We start from the raw sequence: 20,506 nt of genomic DNA on the forward strand, positions 1-20,506 counted from the left end.
CTCACAGTGATTAACTACGCAATCATGTCCTCAACGTATGGTATAAAAAAGTAGATGCCAATAATTTTCTACATTTTAAGAGTGATCATTATAAACCCTGACACACTAATATCCCAAAAGACCAATTTATTAGTCTAAAAATAAATGTTACTTCTGATTCTGTCTGCCCAACTCAGCCTGGAGAAATGATAACCCCAATCCAGAAATTGGGTATCCCCTTGATTTGCTAATTAAGACCCATGCTGGCATTTGTACTATGAATAGAAATTATCTTCTCACTTGTTCATGTGATAAGAAAAAAAATTGCGAAATGGGCTTTTGTATGTAAACAGATTAAAATTGGCAGAATAAAAACATTATTAAAAAGGAATTATTTACTCAAACAAGATCAAATTCTGAGTGATATACTCCATGCGAGGTGACGGTCATTTTTAAGAACGGAAAGTGCTTATGAAATAAGTTGACCCCAAATTTTCTTATACCACATTCTATGGGGTCAATCCAATTAGGTGCGAGTTGGCTTGTGCGAGCTGTTTTCAAGGCAAACTCACGCTGCATGTTTGAAATCCAATTCCAAACGTAAGAATTATTTTTTCAGAGGAAACTCGCGGTTTTTTTGTGCGGATCTCCCTGAGGGTGTAAGATGATAGGGAAAAGCTTTCTCTAGGCATTGACAAAGCCTGAATGGTGAAACGGTCGTAGGCGCTCTGCAGGTTCTGAATATATTGAAACACACTGTTACTGTGAATGCCATTAGATTGATACGTGTTACACTGTATACCTGGTGACTTTTTAGCCGCCGCCAAACAAAGCAATGAGAAGGCTGGGGGTAATCTACTGGGGGTAAACAGCTTTGGCAGAGGACAGGGTAATTCAGAAGCATATGAGTTACGCTGGTGCACACGTGGCTTACAGTGCAGCAGCCGCTAGTAAAAATATTGGCGGTGCTAAAAGAGGCTTAGGGAGATTATTGGTGCCGTAAGCGGCCAGGAATCCTCGGAAGGAGCAGCCTGTCATAATAGCACTGATAACAACAATAAGATGTAGCCCTAACCTGCTTAATGTGAGAACAGATATTAAGAATATGTATTAATTCATACTGAGCTGTACCTGTGTGTGATATTATATGAATCCTCAGTAGCAGGACATAAATACATTTGAGTAGCACAGTAAAAATCCATGTGGTTACTTAAGATTATTATAAGAATGATGAAATCACAGTGCCCAGTTATGCAGTTACCAAGAGTGAACTGATTGAATACATCAACAGATATAAGTGACACAAAGCACAACTGCTACCAGTTGGAATATAATACTGCATTAGCAAAGAGAGGCTACATATAGAATTATAGCAGAACCATAATGATTAGCCTATTACTGATAAGTTGAGAATGTAATAATGAAGCGAGTATCTTCTGCAGCATCGACTGGTTAATCAGTGTTCGCAAATACGTGCTATAGCATGTAATTTTACCTGATGTCGGGCACTGGGGACCCACTTTTTTAAAGTTACCGGGTCCCCTGGGATGCGCTATACTGTGGCCAATCCCTGACAGCTGGCTGCAGCACAGCGCGTCCCCTGCAGTAACAGAGACAACGCTGTTTGTTAGAGCAGCCAATGCGAGTCAGACTCTCATTGGCTGCTGCTGTGGAAAGCCGTGCTGGGATCAAGTGTCTGATCCCAGTATTGGCACAGCATCCGTGCCCTGCGCTGGGACAGAGTGTTTGTTCCCAGCGCCGGGTACCTGGTGAAGGGACCACCTGGTCCCTTCCACCAGTGGCAGCGGGAGTAGCTTGGCTCCGGACGCAAGCTAAGCGGAGCTTGCTGCTCGGAAGCCAAGTAGCAGCGGTCGGAGGCGGTTGTTTGGCACTGGCCACGAGCCAAACACGGCTCGCAGTCCAGCAGCCAATAGGTGGCAGGCGCGACGAGCCAATCGCGGTTCACCGCGTCATAGCCCCGCCCACTCGCGGCGTCTTGAATTAGACGCGGCTGTGCTGGAAACTTCAGTACCGACGGCGGAGAGGAGAGAAGACCTCCTGAAGAGCAGAGCGGCGCGGCACCAGTTCCGGCGGCCGCGCAAGAGGACGGCGTGATCAAGAGGGAAGAAAGGAAGAGGCAGCGCCACTGGTCAGGACGGGCCAGCAGCAGAAGTATGAAGCTGAGGACCGAAGAGGACTGCGGGGGTGGGAAGAAAAAGCCATCGAAGATCCCCCCGCAGCCTCTTCCACCATGCGGGTAGGCGGCCTTGGGCCACCATTATTTACCACTCCCTAGACCACCGAGGTTGTCGGGCACTAGGCCTGTGGCATAAATTCAGGCAATAGGCCTGCTGGTATATAGGTGGGCACAAGGCCCAGGCTACATAGGGGGCATTATGCCCAAATGAAGGTATTTACCACACAAATAGGTGAGTGACCTGGGCATTAGGCCCAGGTCACTAAAGGTCAAAAAGGTGGGGCAATGCATAGGGGGTCAACTATTGGGAGCACTGCAGAGGGGGGATTACTACTAGGTGTAATGCATAGGAGTGATGACTACTATGGGTAATGCATAGGGGGATTACTACTGGGGGCAATGCATAGGTGGACTACTGCTAGTGGCAATGCATAGAGGGTCATCTACTGGGGGCAATGCATAGGGGGACTAAAGGGCATTAATGTGCTGCATAATATGTAAAGGCTGGGGATGGCTGTGTGGCATCATTTGTAAGGGGCTTTACTGCGTGGCATTAATGTGCGGCCTAATGTTTAAAGATCGGGCATGGCTGTGTGGCAAAATGTGTAAAGACTGGGCATTACTGCGTGGCATAATGTGTAAAGGGCATTAATGTACGGCATAATGTTTAAAGGCCGGGCTTGGCTGTGTGGCATCATTTGTAAGAGGTTAGGGGAGGTCAGAGTTATATAGGGAGCTCTAAAGCATACATTATGATGGGACCCAGAAACGGTCAGAAAGGACCCCATTTTTTTTAAAGTGGAGGGTCCCTGGGACCCACATATTTTGTCACTCACCGCAATCACTGGTTAATTAGATAAAGGGCTAGACTACATAATACCCATCTCTCCCTGTGTGAGGGAATAACATTCTATTAAACTCTCTGGCTATAACATATGAAACTAAGACATAACAGTGTGTGATTACTAATACCCGTTTCAGACATACAACCCGGGAAATTTCCTGCTCAGACCCGGGAATTTCTCCTGTGCAAATTCCCGGGTATTTGGTCGAGACCCCCCTTTCACACTACAGTGTCTACCCGGGAAATTCCCAGGTAGACCCCTTTCAGACAAGAGCAGGGTTTTTCTGCTTACCTGCCTCTTCTCTGCCATCTGCTCCTCCTAGCCTATCCCCTCTCTGGCTGATGATGATGTCATCATTCAGCAGCCAAAAGCCGGCCAATCGTAATGGAGTTTTTTTTATTTTTTTATTATTATTATAATTTTTTTAACATTTATTTTAATTCCCTGGTGGTCCAGCGGGAGTGCGGGCGGCCCGCTGTGGCACAGCCGGCTGGTGCTGGGGGTGGTGAGCAGCAGCGCTGAGCGTCCTATAGGACGCTCTGCGCTGTCAGCTCAAAACAGTAGTGCTGAGCATCCTATAGGACGCTCTGCGCTGTCAGCTACATGCAAAAGCTGCTTGCTGCTGCCCGGGAGTATTAAATTCCCGGGTAGCACCATTCAGACAGAAGCAGGGTAATTTACCGGGACTTAAGTCCCGGGAAAAACCCTGGTCGATTGCAGGGGCGGCTACCCGGGAACGTGTTCCCGGGTAGGTACCTTTCACACATACGAATCTCAGTATGTCTGAAAGGGGTAGAATACCTCTTTTCCACCAAAAACCCTGATCCGACCTGGATTTTCAGACATGGCAACCCAGGTCAGACACCGTTTACACGGCACCATCGATCTGGATTATTCTCAGGTCAGGCACGTTTACACTGAACCTGGGTCTGCCCTGCTAAACTTGTTAGGTCCTAAAAAGTGGAAAGTGACTGCTCCACAACCACCAATCAGCTCATTTTAGGCATGACCCAGGTCGGATAACCCGGGTTGCGCAGTTTACACTGCACCATTGCCCAGGCCCATCCTGGGTGCGACCCTCGTAGTTACCTGGGTTGGATTGCCGGGTCATTTGACCCAGGTTATTTTTCACGGACCCTTTTACACTGGGCTGCAACCTGGGTAGACCCAGCAAAAACCCAGGTTTTTGCTCTGGTGTAAAAGGGGTATAATAAGCAATTAGCTGTGATAAGTTATATACGGAAACGGAACAACACAGACAACGATTGTTTTGTTGAACATATATTTTAATACACTTTACTATTTTTAATTTTTCTCATGTTCTTTCGTTTTATATTTCACCTATTTTAACTTATAAGATTGATATATTTAATACATACCAATAAAGTTTACAACTTTTGAATTATATTTTTGTGGTCGCTAGTACACCTCGAAACTTCTTACCTTTCTCTTCTTATTTTTGCGATCTAGCCTTCTATACGGTCTGCTAACGAAATTATACATTTTTGGTGGTCCAGGATGGTCTTCCCACTTTTTCATGCTCTTCTCCCAAGTCACATGCTATAGGAAATTCACCCATCCTCACTGCGAGTAGTGAGAGTTGGCATTTTTAATTGGATTGCATGATTCTCGGGAGCAAGCATTTGTGCGAAGTGTGAGTTTCATGAGACAAACTCGCACTTGCAAATTTGCTCCTAATTGAACTGACCCCATTAAATTATCAGAGCATTCCTCTTTAATCAAGCAGTAATTGGCTGCTATGTACCCCTATTGGTTGTCTACAAATGTAGCATTATTTGCGGCATTATGCGTCAACATGTAAAAAAAAACAAAAAAAAAAACTAAAGGTGCTTACACACTACGCACTGTGCTCATGATGCAATATTGTGAGCATTTCCCTTAAACTCTCCCCGGCACTCCAGGACACGATGTGCAGCAAAAGCTGCACAATGTGTTACAAGATCTATCATGCACGATCTAAAGTTTTGCCGATCTTTAGATCGTGCAGGATAGCAGACAGATGCTTGCACGGTGCAGGGATATCCGTGATGCGTGCATCTGTCTGTAGTAAAAATAAACACAGATGCATGGATGGGATCAGTGAAAAAATAAATGGCGTGGCCCCTCCCCCAAAAGAGCAACCAGCCCCGGGCTTTAGTGACCCAGTGCTGGTTGTACAAAATACGGGGACTCTCCCCAGCACCCCTGGGGCGGCGGGTGCCGGGTTGACAGTGTGCTGTAGTGCATTTGATAAAAGTAAAAATATTGTCTTTTGCTGTGGAACTACAGATCCCAGCAAGCCTCCCCGACATGCTGGTACTTGGAGAAGTACCAGCATGCGGGACATTACAGGCCCACTGGTACCTATAGTTCCATAGCAAAAGCACTATTAAAACAAACACAGGACACACACACACACACCGTACAAAGTATAAGTCTATTAAACATACATGCACAGACACATGTACATATTCACCTATGTAGCCCATCGGTCCCCTTCTCCAGTAGAATCCATAGGGTACCTGTAAAAATAAAAAAATATCCATACTCATCTTCTCCTATGCGAAATCCGGGTCCTCTTCGTTCCAAAGTAGACAATCCATGTGGTCTTGGCAAAAAACAAAACAAAACAAACACCGAAATACGCGAACCAGCGGAAAATACTACCGTCCTGTAAAGACGGTACTTCCCGAATGAGAGCTCAGCGGCGGGGTATCACTATGGAAATCCCGCTGCTGAGCGCTCATTGGCTGAAAGAGGCGAGCCTTCCGCCTCTCAGCTAATGAACGGTTCCCACCATTGACTTCAATGGTGGGAACCGCTCATTGGCTGAGAGGCAGAGCCTGTAATCTCCCTCCCCAGTGACAGCCGTCACAGACAGCTTCCAAATTCATCGAATCAGCATGTTGTACCAGTTTACACTGAGCTACTCGCGTCTTAACCGTGTAGAAACCTGCTCGGGACAATCGACCCGGGATTTTTCCCTAGGAGCCTTTTCCACTGAGCCGCAACCTGGGTTGACATGGCAATAACCCGAGTTTTTGCGGCAGTGGCAAAGGTGTATAAATAACTACACTTCACAATAAAGACCATTAGATGTTATCAGAAAACTTGCTGTACCTGGTGACCATGCCACCCCGGCAAAACGCACGTCCTGCAGACTGCATTAGCTCTTGGATCCCACACACTATTACAGCCCAGGTCTACTGACTACCCTGGCAAGGTACTTTCACTATCATTTCCACGCGCTCTCATCTGAGTTCCCAGCGTGCGACTCTCCCTGCAATGCCTTCCAGGTAACAGGGGAGAGACACAGCTTTTCCTCAGACAGCAGAAGTGCCTTTCTGTTGTTCCTCTGGGTGTCACGCAGTTTTCACTCTCTCATCCCGTTTGATTGAGACAGTAGAAGTGATTCTGCGTTTATCTCACCACAGACCTTACTTCCTTCAGCAGTGCTCTTATACACCTTTACCATGTGACACATGCCTACTATGTATGACACAAGTGTAACTGTGCATTACATTATACCAGTTCGGTACTGTTTGATCTTGTTACATGGTGTATTATCTTTTTGACTGCTGCTTGGGATCTTATGTTAACTCAATATACTGATTTAATTTTCCATGACCTATTACGGACGGTTACAGCAAACTTGGAGAATTAGACTTGTAGGTGGCTACATGCTGACAAATTTATTATTTTTTGCTGTGTATATTAGATTACTGCATGAGTAGCACCTATTTACCATTCAGTCTATTTGTTTGTGTGTGTTCTCCCTAAACCCACTGTGATTCTTAACAGTGGAGACAGGAAGAGAGATCCATTAAATTTTACATGTTCGCCTATTTATAACCTTGCCCATACTACTAGCAGATAACACTTACAGATTTATTATAAACATTCCTCTGCTCTTTGCTACTATTTGATTCTAGATACAAGGTGAATAATTAGCTTTTATTACTTTACTTTTGTGATCCTGATTGCGATATTTTTACACACATTATATAATATATATATATATATATATATATATATATAATTTTCTGTGTTTTGTTTTATGTGTAAGTTACCTATTTGAAGAGAATCTATTTTAGCAAGGTTCTTAATTAAATGTTAAGTTTTAATATACTAATTTTTCCCTCATTATCTGACTCTTTGCAAAAACTCCTTGTTATGTGTGTATTGCACAAATTTTGTGGGCGCACCACCAACATTGAGTCATCCAGAATTTGCTATATGTGATAGACCATTACGTTGGTATACTTTGATTCACTTTCACTAATAACTTAAAAATAGATTGCTTATAACTATTTACCCCATCACTAGTGCGAACTCATCTCTCTACACTTAACTTGCTGTACCTGTCTGTGCAGCTAAAGCTAGCAGCCCTTTTCACTTTTCAGTGTAGAGGTTTTCCTTTCACTTTCAAATGACTATTGTCTATATCCTTAAAAATAGCCATTTTAAAGCATCAGTAAAAAAATGCATGGTGGCAGGTTGGACGCTTGTAGCATCCTGATCAACTGGGCCACTCACAATACGGTTTCCTAGTAGCAAACCAAGTCCTCCGTACAGGGCCGGATTAAGCCGTCAGGGAGACGGGGGCCAGCTACTTGTAAACTAATCAAATTATAGGGGGGGGAGGGGGTTAATAACAATTAAAGTCAGATTAAAAGTTGACTTCCTGTAGCCTATCATCTATAGTGCATTACTTATAGTAACAGGAAAGAATAAACTAAACAGAACATGATGTAACAGCTTGGGTCCCACAGGGGACAGAAGTGGCAGGAAGAGGGAGTGACAGGCAGATGATGGCCGTAGGCGACATGGGAAGCAGAGGGTGACAAGGTAGGGCAGAGAGTCACTAATCAGCACACATTCCCCCATCGGCTGATCCACCCCCAGTCTGCACTTACTCACAGAGTCAGACCTGGCTCTGACTGCGGTTCTCTGCTGTTGCCAGTTGTCAGCTTCTGCGGCCCTGCAGAGCCAGACGGAAGGACAGGGGAGGCTGAGCACTGGGGTGGGGCTGCCTGATGACGCCTCAGATCTCTCAGCCAGTGATTTAAGGAGTCTGAAGTAACAGGCAGTTCAACTGATTTCAGACTCGTCAGATCACTGGCTGAGAAATCAGAGGTGTCATCAGCCTGAACCCACTCTCCCCTCCAGCTCTGCCTCCATACATTGTTGGCAATGACCATTTCTGCTGTAAATACTGATTGGTGGGCAAAAGGAATGCCAATTGTTTATAATGTCACCTTAATCACAATAGTATTGTTTAATGTCCCAAGGGTGATAATATGTCAACACTTTCTGCTCACTGAGACAGACTGGGCTCTATTTATAGAGATTTTTGTAGGTAGTGGTAGGCTTCATATGCCTTTGTGGTAAAAAAATAAATAAATCTTGAAATTCCAAAAAACCCTCGGCTACTACATAAATTAGAGAGCCCACCGCATGCGACGACACTTGCAATGTCTGCAGCAGGTCAGACCTGCTGTAAATGCTGCTGTTAGTGTTTGATGTGTGTCGATGGTACCGGTATTTACGCAGAAGAGCGACAGTGGACTGATGTGAGAAAGCAGCAGTGGGCGTCTTTATACCAGCTGAGCTTTGGCAAGCATTAGCAGCTGCGTTCCATACTGAATCAGGCCCTGTCTCTCAGCAGTCTGTACTTTCACACTTAGCTGAGACAATTGTCTCCACACCGGGCATGTATGAGACGATAAGGTCACACATGCCCAGTCAAAACTTACATTTTTAGCAGTAGTGCACATGCCCAAAACATAAGTTGCACAAACAGAGAATCACAGATAGGCAAGTGCAGCATAATGCCATCCTGCCATGGCTTTAGGCTTCCACCTACTGTAGAAGCGCAGCAAGCAGAGCTTATCGCAGTATATAGTCAGCAGGTCACTCCCCCATACTGGTGTGGCTCAGGACCATACTGGTGTTGATCAGGACCATACTGGTGCGGCTCAGGACCATACTGGTGTTGATCAAGACCATACTTGTGGAAACAAACTGATGAAAGACTGGGAGACCACTGAGGACATCTTACATGTCCCTGTGGTATCCCCACTGTGAGAAAGTCATTTACCACGGATATAGAGCATTTCACAACTGTTTAAATGGAGCCCTGTATATAGACCAGGTGAGGCTAATAATAAAGTAAATGAAGAAGCATTGGATTATGCTCAGAATAATAAGACATACACACACCCACACTAACATAGTAAGGAGTGGGGAGCAATTACCAAACAAGGGGGGAGGGGTCCCCGTGCTGCCGCTCACCTGGGCACCGGGACTGCCCGGTCGTCTCCGCTTTAGCCCAATCCAATCTATCGCCCCAGCCGGCTCTCCTTCCGATTCCTCTGAGTCAGAGATGACGATGAGATCAGCCATACTGCGTCCCCCAGCGCCAGAGACCGACCCCGGGCTGGTGCCTGTGCGGAGGCGGCGCCATCACAACGGACAGATTCCTTCCTCGCGCCGCCCCCTGCCCGCAGCGCCTCATAGATCACTTCCCATTGCCGCCGCCGTATATACAGCTTATGGGTATGCTATCCTATGCTATGTCCGCGCTGCTGTCTGTCTGTATGATGAGAGCAGCGTGTGCTGTTGTGGAACTACATAATCATGCTGCACGACCTGGGATGGGACAGGTTGTGTACTTGTGTAGTACAGTTGTTAGTATCAGAGGCTGACTTGTCTGTGGATACAAGAACCTTGTATCTAAGAAATGTTGGAAGTTATGGGACATTTACTGCGGATTAACATCTCTAGCGCTCCATTTAATATAGAGACGTAGGCCTTATTCACTACCGATCATAACTGCGAATGCAATAGAGATTACACACTCAGGGACTGATTCAGACTTGGGAATAGAGATATCTCTCTCAACTGATCATCTTGATGAAACCATGCTGCACTGCAGGTGGGGCAGATGTAAAATGTACAGAGAGATTTAGATTTGGGAGGGAGGTGTCCAAACTGACATAATGGAGCATACACATGGTCAGATTTGTCAGATGAACGATTTGAAAGATCTGAACGATTTGACCAACGATTTGAACTATGATCAATTTTTGACTGCATTAAAATTAATGTAATCATCCAAATCTGCCTGCAAACATGTCAGATATCGTTATCTGACCATCGGGAACATTCATCTTTCAGATATGTCAGATTTTCCTTCAAAGATGAACGATTTTTTAAATCGTTATCGTTCAGATCTGAAGAAAAATCTGACCGTGTGTATTCACCATAAATTTGTAGAGTAATAATAAAGCTGTGCAGTATTTGTGGGCTACATGCAAAAGCAGCCAGTATGTACACTACATGCAAAATAAAAATGATGTATTTACACCCCTTGCATTGCAACATGGTTTGTCCAGGTACACAGTAAAGAGAGATATCTCTTTCTATTCCCAACTCTGAATCAGGCCCTCAGTTCAACTGCAATAGTATGCTAATTCATTGTGATCGCTATGCCATTGCACACTACATAAGGACACCCACTTTACCTTACACACATCCGTAATGTTTAGCAAGACTGCGAAACCATCAGTACCAACGAGTACCATTGCAACCTCACGCACATTTGCACAAGCTCTGACATTACTCAGGAATTGCTAACAACCACGCACGCTATCAGGCCTCAGACTGCATAGGACATCGCAATGGATAATTTATGCACGCCCATGCAACGGCGTTCAAACGCACTGGCACGCCTGGTTTCACCGACCACCCCCCTCTCAACATGCCACAAACGACACTTCCTGTCAATCACTCTATGATGGGTCTGTGTAGTCACTGCGATTGCAGTCCCGATTGTCATGACAGGTTCGCACAGCGATGCATGTGCAGTATGCAACAACTGGACAATTGCGTGCGTATTAGCGAGTGCGATGCAAGCTGAATCAAGCCCTATGTCATCTGTTCATTATTTAACAAACAGTAGTATACTTACCCTACTGCTGTTTGTCACTATACCTCTTACACCATCCAGGTGTGGGGTTTACACCGCAGCTAATTGAACGCGCTGCCAATTCAAGTAGCTGCAGTAACCCTGCACATTAAGCCCCAGTCAGGGTCTGCGATGAAAAAAACCTGTGACTCTGCATTTTTATGTGTGAGGAGACTCAAAGATTCCAGCACTTTGTGCAGAATCTCTGGGTCAGCGTGCATTTACCCTATGGTTACCCAGGGAAAAATACAGAATAATTGAATAGCTCTAGGCGTGAAACCCGGAGTTATTCCCTACTCAGCAAACCCTGCGCCTAACTGAATTCCCCCCATAGCCTACAGCAGTGTAGTTATTGCATAGAGGTAGTTCTCTTTATGTAATCACGTTGACAACATTGCTGAATTAAACTTGTTTATTTGTTGAATGATAAATGTTACATTCAGTTACTACATCTAAAATATTTATTGACATTTTTTTTAATTTTCTGTATGGTCACCAAATATTGAAAGTACACCCAGCAACAAGGAATAAATATTTTCATTTGAAAGCAAGTCTGTAGCTACAGTGGGTGTGACTGCTATGGGGGCCAGCCCTCTCCCTGCACCAAGCTTTACTGCTGTCTCCTGAGCCCCAGTTTATCTAATCTCACCAGACTGCTGCTGCAGAGTATTTGCTGTCACTGGCTGGGCCGGCTCTCCTCACTTTGACCCCTTTTACACCGGAGCTAAAACCCGGGTTTTTGAAGGGTTAACCCGGGCACCTCCCTGGTGTAAAAGGGCAGAGAGTTGGATCGCCGGGTCAAGTGACCCGGCAATCCAACCCAGGTAACTAGCAGGGTTTAACACGGGCGTAGCCCGTGAAACCCTGCTGTGAGAACAGCGCACTCCGGGTCACGATGACCTGGAGTGCGCTGCTAGCCGGCCGATTGGTCCGGCTTCAGTGGCGCTTGGAGATGACGTAATTTCCAAGCGACCACTTTCTGTCCGCAAAAGCCGGGTCTATGCAGACCCGACTGCGGTGTGAGCGGCGCTGACTCGGGAATATCCCGAGTCGGCGCCGGCAAAATTCCGGGTCTGATCTGGATAGGAACTTTGTTCAAACTCCGGGTCAGACCCGGAATTTAGGTAGAAAAGGGGTATAACTGGTTTATTAGTGACTTAGGGCCATATCCGGTAGCGGCTTCAGGCACGGACAAGCCGGTCCGTCGCCCAGAGCGCTACTGTTTCCGGAGGGCACAGGAAACGCCCACCACCCGCCCGGCGGTATAGGACATATTTAAGCACTGGGGGAGGGAGCGGAGGAGGGAAGGGGCGGCAACACAGGACGGCGCTGGGCGCAGCACTGCCTAGCACCAGCCCTGGGCATATCCAATTGGGTGCGAGGCTTAGCGAAGTAAAAAACCTTGCGCTCAATTTTGGATTACCGTGGGTATGCACGCTCCCGATACCCGCGATATCTAATTTAAAAAAAAGTGGTCACTGGGTTTTCAGAACTGAAAACCCCATGGCGCATGAAAAAAAATATATATATACTTACATGTCCGGGGGTCTCCGCGGCTCCCAGTGGCCTCCCCTCCATCTTGTCACTGGGGGGGGGGCAGCTGAGAGTCCCGGGGGCTGCTGGTCGGCTTCGGGGGTGCAGCGAGGCAGAAGGGCTGCTGGGAGAAGTAGTTCTCCCAGCACCAGGTAACAGGGAGGGGCACACACGTGGGAATCACACACACCGGGGGTCACTCATGCACCACTCATACACACACACTGACATACTCACCCTGCTGCAGAAGCCCTGACTCCCGATACTGGAGGAAGAAGACACTACTGTGGAAGGTGATTAATTAAGGACTAATTCCAATTGATTAATTAGTCCTTGGGGGGTACCGCCGGGGTCCCAGAGCAAGTTCCGCTGATTTTTCTTAAAATTAATGATTTTAGGAAAAATCAGACTTGCTCTGGAGGTGCGAGGAAAAAAACCTCCCAGCGCTCAAAAACTAAAATACCCTGCACCTAATTGAATAGCATAAATCCCGCTTCTGCAGGAAAAACCCAGCAGGTGCAGGATTTTTGCTATTCTCGCACCTAATCGAATATGTCCCTTAGGGGGGTATTCAGAATAAAATTTTTAAGAAATAGTCGAGAAATGCTCTGGGACCCTGGCGGCACCCACCCTAATGACTAATTGAGCAATTAAAAGTTTCCATTTAGCTTAATTGGTCCTTAATTACTCACCTTCTGAAGCAGTGTCTTGTTCTTCCAGCATCGGGAGCCGGGTCTTCTGCAGCAGGGTGAGTATGTGAAGTGTGTGTGAGTGTTTGTAATACCTCTTTTCCATCAAAAACCCGGGTCCGACCTGGGTTTTCAGATATAGTCCCAACCCAGGTCAGACACCGTTTACACAGCACCATCAATCTGGGTTATTCTTAGGTCAGCCCTGTTCACACTGAACCTGGGTCTGCCCTGCTAAACTTGTGAGGTCATAAAAAGTGGGAGGTGACTGCTCCACAACCACCAATCAGCTCATTTTAGGCATGACCCAGGTCAGATAACCCGGGATAATACTGCCTTTACACCGAAATTCTGGGTCTGACCCGGAGTTGGAACAAAGTTCCAACCCAGATCAGTCCCAGAATTTCCCCGGCGCCGACCCAGGATATTCCTGAGTTGGCGCCGTTCACACCGGAGCCAGGTCTGCATTGACTGGGCTTTTCCGGCGTTGAAGTGGACACTTTGAGATGACGTCATCTCCAAGCGCCACTGAAGCCAGACCAATCGGCCGGCATACAGTGCACTCCAGGTCATCGTGACCTGGAGCGCGCCGTTCACACTGCAGGGTTTCACGGGTTATTCCCGAATTAAACCCTGCAATTTACTTGGGTTGGATTGCCGGGTCGAGGGCTACCCGGGTTAACCCTGCAATAACCCAGGTTTTTTTTCCTCTGCTGTAAAAGGGGTATAAGTGTGTATGAGTGAGTGTGAGTGAGTGACTACCGGTGTGTGTGACACCCACCCCCCCCCCTTCGTGAGTGTATTCCCAGCGTAGCCAGCGCCGGGAGAACTACATCTACCAGCAGCCCCCTCCCCAGCGACAAGATAAAGGGGAGGCCATCAGGAGCTGCAGAGACCCATGGACAGATGAATATATATATTTTTCATTTATTTATTTTTTTATGCACCACAGAGTCTTCAGCTCTGAAAACCCTGCAACCACTTTTTTTAATTGGATACTGCGGGTATCGGGAGTGCGCATACCCACCCGCAGTGATCCAAAATTGGACGCAAGTCTTTTTACCTTACTATGCCTTGCCCCCAATTGAATATGCCTCATAAGCTGGGTACACACTCAGACGAACATCTGCATGATATGTTGTTTCTGCCTGAATCGGAACGACATATCGGCTGTATCGCTCAGTGTGTACGGCCAATATGCATGCTCCCACAGTTGCATACGGTATCGTTCGGACGGCCGTGCTACACATACAACCGGACGATATCGCATGCGGCCCCGTTCCAGGTAATGTCGGCCTGATATGTCTGGCTGACATATCGTACTAGTAGTACACATCGCTCTGTGTGTATTTGACAATAGCCTTCATAAATACCATGATCTATCTATAATCCCTATAAATGAGAGTGTCTGATTGCAATAAACTCTGCAACCCATGAACAGATTGTGATGCGGTTTTCACCAGTGTGTAGGTAATTTCCCAGGCAGCTTTTAGACTAAGGATCATCACAATCGGTTGTCAGGGGGCTATGGGCAGAGCTCCGTGGGGAGGGGTCCCCTGCACTGCTCACAGCAAGTCTAAATTATTTTCAGGCCTCTGCTTTGAAGAGGAGCTTTTGCGGAGAGAGGAGTCCAGAGCTTGCGTTAAAGAGGGCAGCTGCCACCTGAGGAGACCCATTACAAAAGCGCTGGTGTACCTGCTGTTCAGGTACCCATTATGTGCGGTGATCGGTGGAGCTCCCTGTCATCTGGGGAGACCGCAGCACTGTCCTCAGTGACGAGAATACTGGTGGGCAGTTACTGAAAAGAATAGAGGGTAGGGATGACCATCGATGATTCAAAATCATCAATGGTTTATGGCCGATATTGAATACTTTTACCATGGACAAGTGGGAGCCAATTTTTCTTCTCTGGACAGGACAGAGCTTAGTCCCGCCCCCTGGCTAAGCCCCACCCTGTTTTTGATTGTTTCGCGGCTCGCTGTTCCCCACCGCAGCGGTGGCTGTCGAGGGGTGCAAACTATCAATGATTCACCATAGATGGATTGTGTGCCATCGATGGCCATCCCTAACAGAGGGGCCAGCTCAGTACAAGTCCCTAGAGGTGGTTCCTGTGTAGGAGGCATGGCTCAGTACAAAGGGGCTGGTGTCCAAGTGCCAGAGATCATCAGAAGTGCAGCCCACTGAGGGAGGGAGACAGATCACCGATTTACCCGTACGGAGCTGAGCACTGTAACTAGTTATATCATAAACAACTAGTGTTAGGGAGACTGTGTGTGTGTGTATATATATATATATTTATTTTTTTTTTGCATAATACTATATGCTAATCACAATTCATTTAATTCTGCTTGTCATTTTAGCAAGCAGATAGTGAGAATAATAGATCATTTACAAACAAAAATATGCAAAGTAATTTGCATATATGCAAATTATTTTGCAGTTAAGACTTGTAAATGATCTAATATTTGTACTTTTTGCCTATTTAGCTGACATGCAGGATTAAGTATGATTAGCATTTAGTATTATAAACAAAAATATTTTTTAGGTCTCTCTAATTCTAATGATATAACATGGGCATAATCCAATATTGCCATTAATAGATGCCTGGTGCCATTTCTGCATACCTGGCCTATCCTCCTCTCTGCATCAGTGGGGAGAGATGGGATGTACTACTGTGCAATAGCACTCAGTAACGTGTGAAATTTTGCTTTCTTGTGCCCCTGTTCGTAAATATATGTTTTGAAAGTTTTAACTTATAGAAAATGCAATTTGCTTATATGTGCAAGAGCTGCATATGACCGGTTTGAAGATTGCATTACTTGACAGAGAGCCTTCTAAAATGAGGTGCTCCAAATCTGAACCCTTTTTTATTACAAATTGCCAGTATTATCCAAAGGATAACATAATAAATGTCTCCATAGCTTCTGTCACACTTTTAGTACAAGGCAATCCAGTATGTATTGAACTTCAAATAGTATGGGGGTATTAGTGAGAGACAGTGACCCTTACTGTGCGGTTTGTATATTCTTCCATGCTTGTGTGGGTTTCCTCCAGGTGCGCTGATTTCCTCCCACAATCCAAAAATATACAGTATATTGGTAGATTAATTGGATTCTGAAAAAAAAATTAACCATAGTGTGTATGTATACATGTGTACAGTGCCGGCGCAATACACTCCGCGCGGGGGAAGGGGGGGGGTTGTCAGGCTGGAGAGGCGCCCTCCCTGCTACTTGCTTTTTGAGCGCCTTTGCATCTGCACTCGCTGCACCTGTGGTAGGCAGGCTGAAGCAGCCAGTGCAGCAGTTTCATGGGTGGGCCTGGCATGTCGACTTAGGGGCAATTCGGGGGTGGACTGGGCGGCCGTGGACATAAATTACATTTAAATTCGGATGGATCTGCGGTCTGGCTAATGGGTGGTCCAGACCACCCATTAGTCAGATCGCAGATCCACCTGAATTTAAATATAATATATATTCGCGGCCGTCCGATCAGGAACTGATTATTGCCTTTCATTGCCCGCCCCTGAGTGGGTGGCGCTAGTTCGTTCACCTGCCTTGTTGTTATAAGCAGCCCCACTACCAGAAATAGCATGTAGGCCGGCAGTTCGAGGTGTCGTCGTGCCATACTTGCCAACCCTCCTGCATCCTGCTCGAGACTCCTGATTCCATGTAGAGTCTCCCGCTGCCCCGGAAAGTTGATGAAACGCCCCGGATTCCCTACTGCCCCGATGAAAATCTGGACTGCAGGAGAGGAGAGCACTTGGAAGTTCCAGTGCGCAGTACTGATAAAGGTGGCGGCGTCTGAATGACTGCTGGAGCAGAGATTCGGGAAGAGCTAGATCCCCTTCCGTCTGCAGGAATTCCCGTGGATGTGTGCGGGGGCGGGGTTAGCGAGCAGACGCTGGTTACTCCAGGGAGGAGCAGGACGAGGGCAGCAGTAACCTCAGCTTGTTGGGCCAGGGAGGAGCAGGACGCGGACGGCAGTAAGCTCAGCGTGCTGGGCCAGGGAGGAGCTGGACGCAGGCAACAGTAACCTCAGCTTGCTGGGCCAGGGAGGAGCAGGACTTGGGCGGCAGTAACCTCAGCTTGCTGGGCCAGGGAGGAGCAGGACGCGGGCGGCAGTAACCTCAGCTTTTTGGGCCAGGGAGGAGCAGGACGCGGGCGGCAGTAACCTCAGCTTGCTGGCCCAGGGGCTGCTGCAACCTTTGATATGATCATGGAGTCTGGGGCTCAGCAAGAGGAGAGTAGCCAGGAGGAGCCGATACCCAGGAGACTGAGGCAGGTCATACATACACCTGTACCTGCTGTGCACCCTCCCCCCCAGGAAGGCCAGGAAATGCACCACAATGCTTCCCTCACCCACCTGCAACGCCAGTCTGTGCCCCATTTCCCCCCCTGCAATGCCAGGCTGTGCCTATTTTACAACCCTGTAATGCCAGGCTTTCCATCACTCACCTCCTTACAATGCTAGGTAGTGCACCACTCCCCCTCCCCCCATGCCTGTGATGCCAGGTTATGTATCTCAACATAATTTCCCCCTTTCTGCAAAGTTAGATGTTTTCCACCACTCGCTATCCCCGCTTTTAATGCCAGGGTTTTCATCTCCCTTCTCCCACCCCTTGCAATGCACTCACCATCTCTCCTGCCATGTAAAGTGGGGCACCTCTCTTCGATCGCACCCTATGCCATTCTGATCATTGGGAGGGCTCAGAACACATGGCTTGCATTACACTAATTATTATTTTATGCAACATAATCTCGTTATAACAAAAGTGAAACCTGTAATAAGTACAGTATATGGACATTAGTGGCTGATCTTCCAGGCCTGGCATTGCACCTTGCAGTTAGGGCATAGTTGCCTACCTTTGGCTTCTCCCCGGGAACAAGCCTTGGTAGGAGAACCAGGTGGGCTGTAATGGAGGCAGGGCCTGATGGGTCGCATAATTAAGCCCTGCCCCCTTCGAGGCAAATTACAGCGATTGGCTTAAATTTAAATAGGAGGTAGGGCTAAATGACACGATTCACTGAGAATCATTAAGCCCCGCCCCCAACACGGGGACCCGCAAACGCCGCCGGAATTCTCCTACCCTTCCGGGGGTGCGGTGGGTTACCCGAAAAATCGGTAGCCTCCCGCGTAAACCGGGAAGGTAGGCATGTATGAGTTAGGGTCAGAATATGTTTGTCTCCAATTTGAGGGTTATCATGGCAAAGTGGCATCTTCTTTAGTAAAATGCATCCTGCACTCTTTAGGTATGGAATAACCAAATGATGCCTATTACACTGCATACATACATCCATACATGCATGCTTGTTCCAGGTGAGGCGACATGAAAAATTGAGTGATTGTTCCACTGACTTTCATGAACTAAAATGCATGTGCTACACCTGTAGATGACCTTGTATGTTACGGCTTGCCCTCCACTGTAGTAATGTGGCATGATCAGTTATGTGATTACTGCTTTCTTATTCCTCTGTAACACATATGTATGAATTCACCTGAGGTTCTAAATGTTTTCAGCTTAAGTGACTAGACATGCAAAGATACATATTAAATTATGATTTATTTATTTTTGGTGACTGCACATCTACATCTCTAAAATGTTGTATGGTGCAAGTATCCCACAGTGATTCGCAGGTCCGATTGAGTTGCACTGAATCTGAAATGTATTGGACATTCCTGGGTGGTGACTGGAAGATGGCTAATCAGAGGCACATAGATTGTCCGGGCATGTCAGTGGAGTGGTATCAGACAGATCCTTAACCACGCACATTGGCCTCTGAGCTAGACACACCCTTTGGGCGGAGCATGACACCCCCTCTCAACAGAGCACTGCGCATTTTATTACAAACTATGATCTTCCTGAAACTACTTTTCAAAAGTTGTCAAGTATGCGTCACGCGCACACCTGCTCTCTGTGTTTGTGTGCTGTGCCCAAGAAGAGGAGCAATGGAGGAGCTGCCTTAGCTGTGCACCACAACACCAGGAGGAGGGCCTGCGAGAGAGAGGTAGACAGCTGACAGCTGCCTGTCTCTGATGGAGGTGAGGAGAGTGCAAAGTCATAGTTCACAGGGGGTGCCAAATACCCTACAGCCGGCCCTGTATGCATATATAGAAAATATAGATTGTAAGTTCCTTTGGGGCAGGGACTGATGTGAATAGCCACATACTCTGTAAAGTGCTGCAGAATATGTATACACTATACAAATAACTGATAATAAATTAAATGAAGAGACACTGACACCAATACTGTGGATTTACTTTTTCTTTTTTCAAAAATATTTCTATTGAGACAATTTGTATAGAAAATAAGGAACATATTTTTTGTCTCAAACATCATTTGATATACAATCATACATAATAAGATGTAATACAGAAACAAATTCTATTCATATATAGTTTTTAACTATATAATTTAATATATATCTTATAAACTTGAAACCAAATCTATAGTTTTATCTTTTGCATAAGCAGTCAGGTGCATAAATATTGGGAAATTGACAGAAATTTCATATTTTGGCCTCTATTCACCACCACAATGGCTTTGAAATGAAACAAACAAGATGTGCTCTAACTGCAGACTTTCAGATTTAATTTGAGGGTAATTACATCCAAATCAGGTGAACGGTGTAGGAATTACAACGGTTTCTATATGTGCCTACCACTTTTTAAGGGTCCAAAAGTAATGGGACAAACTAAACAATCCTAAATCTAACTTTCACTTTTTAATACTTTGTTGCAAATCCTTTGCAGGCAATTACAGTCTGAAGTCTGGAATGCATAGACATCACCAGACACTGGGTTTCATCCCTGGTGATGCTCTGCCAGGCCTCTACTGCAAATGTCTTCAGTTCCTGCTTGTTCTTGGGGCATTTTCCCTTCAGTTTTGTCTTCATCAAGTGAAATGCATGCTCAATCAGATTCAGGTCAGGGGACTGATTTGGCCATTGCATAACATTCCACTTTTTAGCCTTAAAAAACTCTTTGGCTGTTTTTGCAGTATGCTTCGGGTCATTGTCCTTCTGCACTGTGAAGCGCCGTCCAATGAGTTCTGAAGCATTTGACTGAATATGAGCATATAATATTGCCCGAAACACTTCAGAATTCATTCTGCTGCTTTTGTCAGCAGTCACATCATCAAGGGTACCAGTTCCATTGGCAACCATACATGCCCACGCCATGACACTACCACCACCATTCTTCACTGATGAGGTGGTATGTTTTCGATCATGGGCAGTTCCTTTCCTTCTCCATACTCTTCTCTTCCCATCACTCTGGTACAAGTTGATCTTTGTCT

The 20,506-nt window shown here is 46.3% G+C and overlaps 1 protein-coding gene across 5 annotated transcripts in view; it reads right to left on the reverse strand.

Moving 5' to 3' along the window:
• The window catches only part of SIMC1 (SUMO interacting motifs containing 1), a 54,935-nt gene extending 45,390 nt beyond the window's left edge, over positions 1-9,545 (reverse strand). For 4 of the 5 annotated variants that reach the window (XM_088475763.1, XM_088475764.1, XM_088475762.1 and 1 more), the window contains exon 1: positions 9,316-9,545. In XM_088475763.1, the coding sequence (XP_088331889.1) occupies positions 9,316-9,426 (111 nt within the window). In that variant the 5' untranslated portion in view covers positions 9,427-9,545. Of the gene's footprint in view, positions 1-9,278 lie in introns of all 5 variants that reach the window. The other variant, XM_088475765.1, reaches the window with a different exon arrangement.
• Positions 9,546-20,506: the final 10,961 nt, after the last annotated feature.

This window comes from Taudactylus pleione, unplaced genomic scaffold, assembly GCF_031769625.1.
Source record: "Taudactylus pleione unplaced genomic scaffold, aTauple2 ptg000178l, whole genome shotgun sequence".
Taxonomy (NCBI): domain Eukaryota; kingdom Metazoa; phylum Chordata; class Amphibia; order Anura; family Myobatrachidae; genus Taudactylus; species Taudactylus pleione.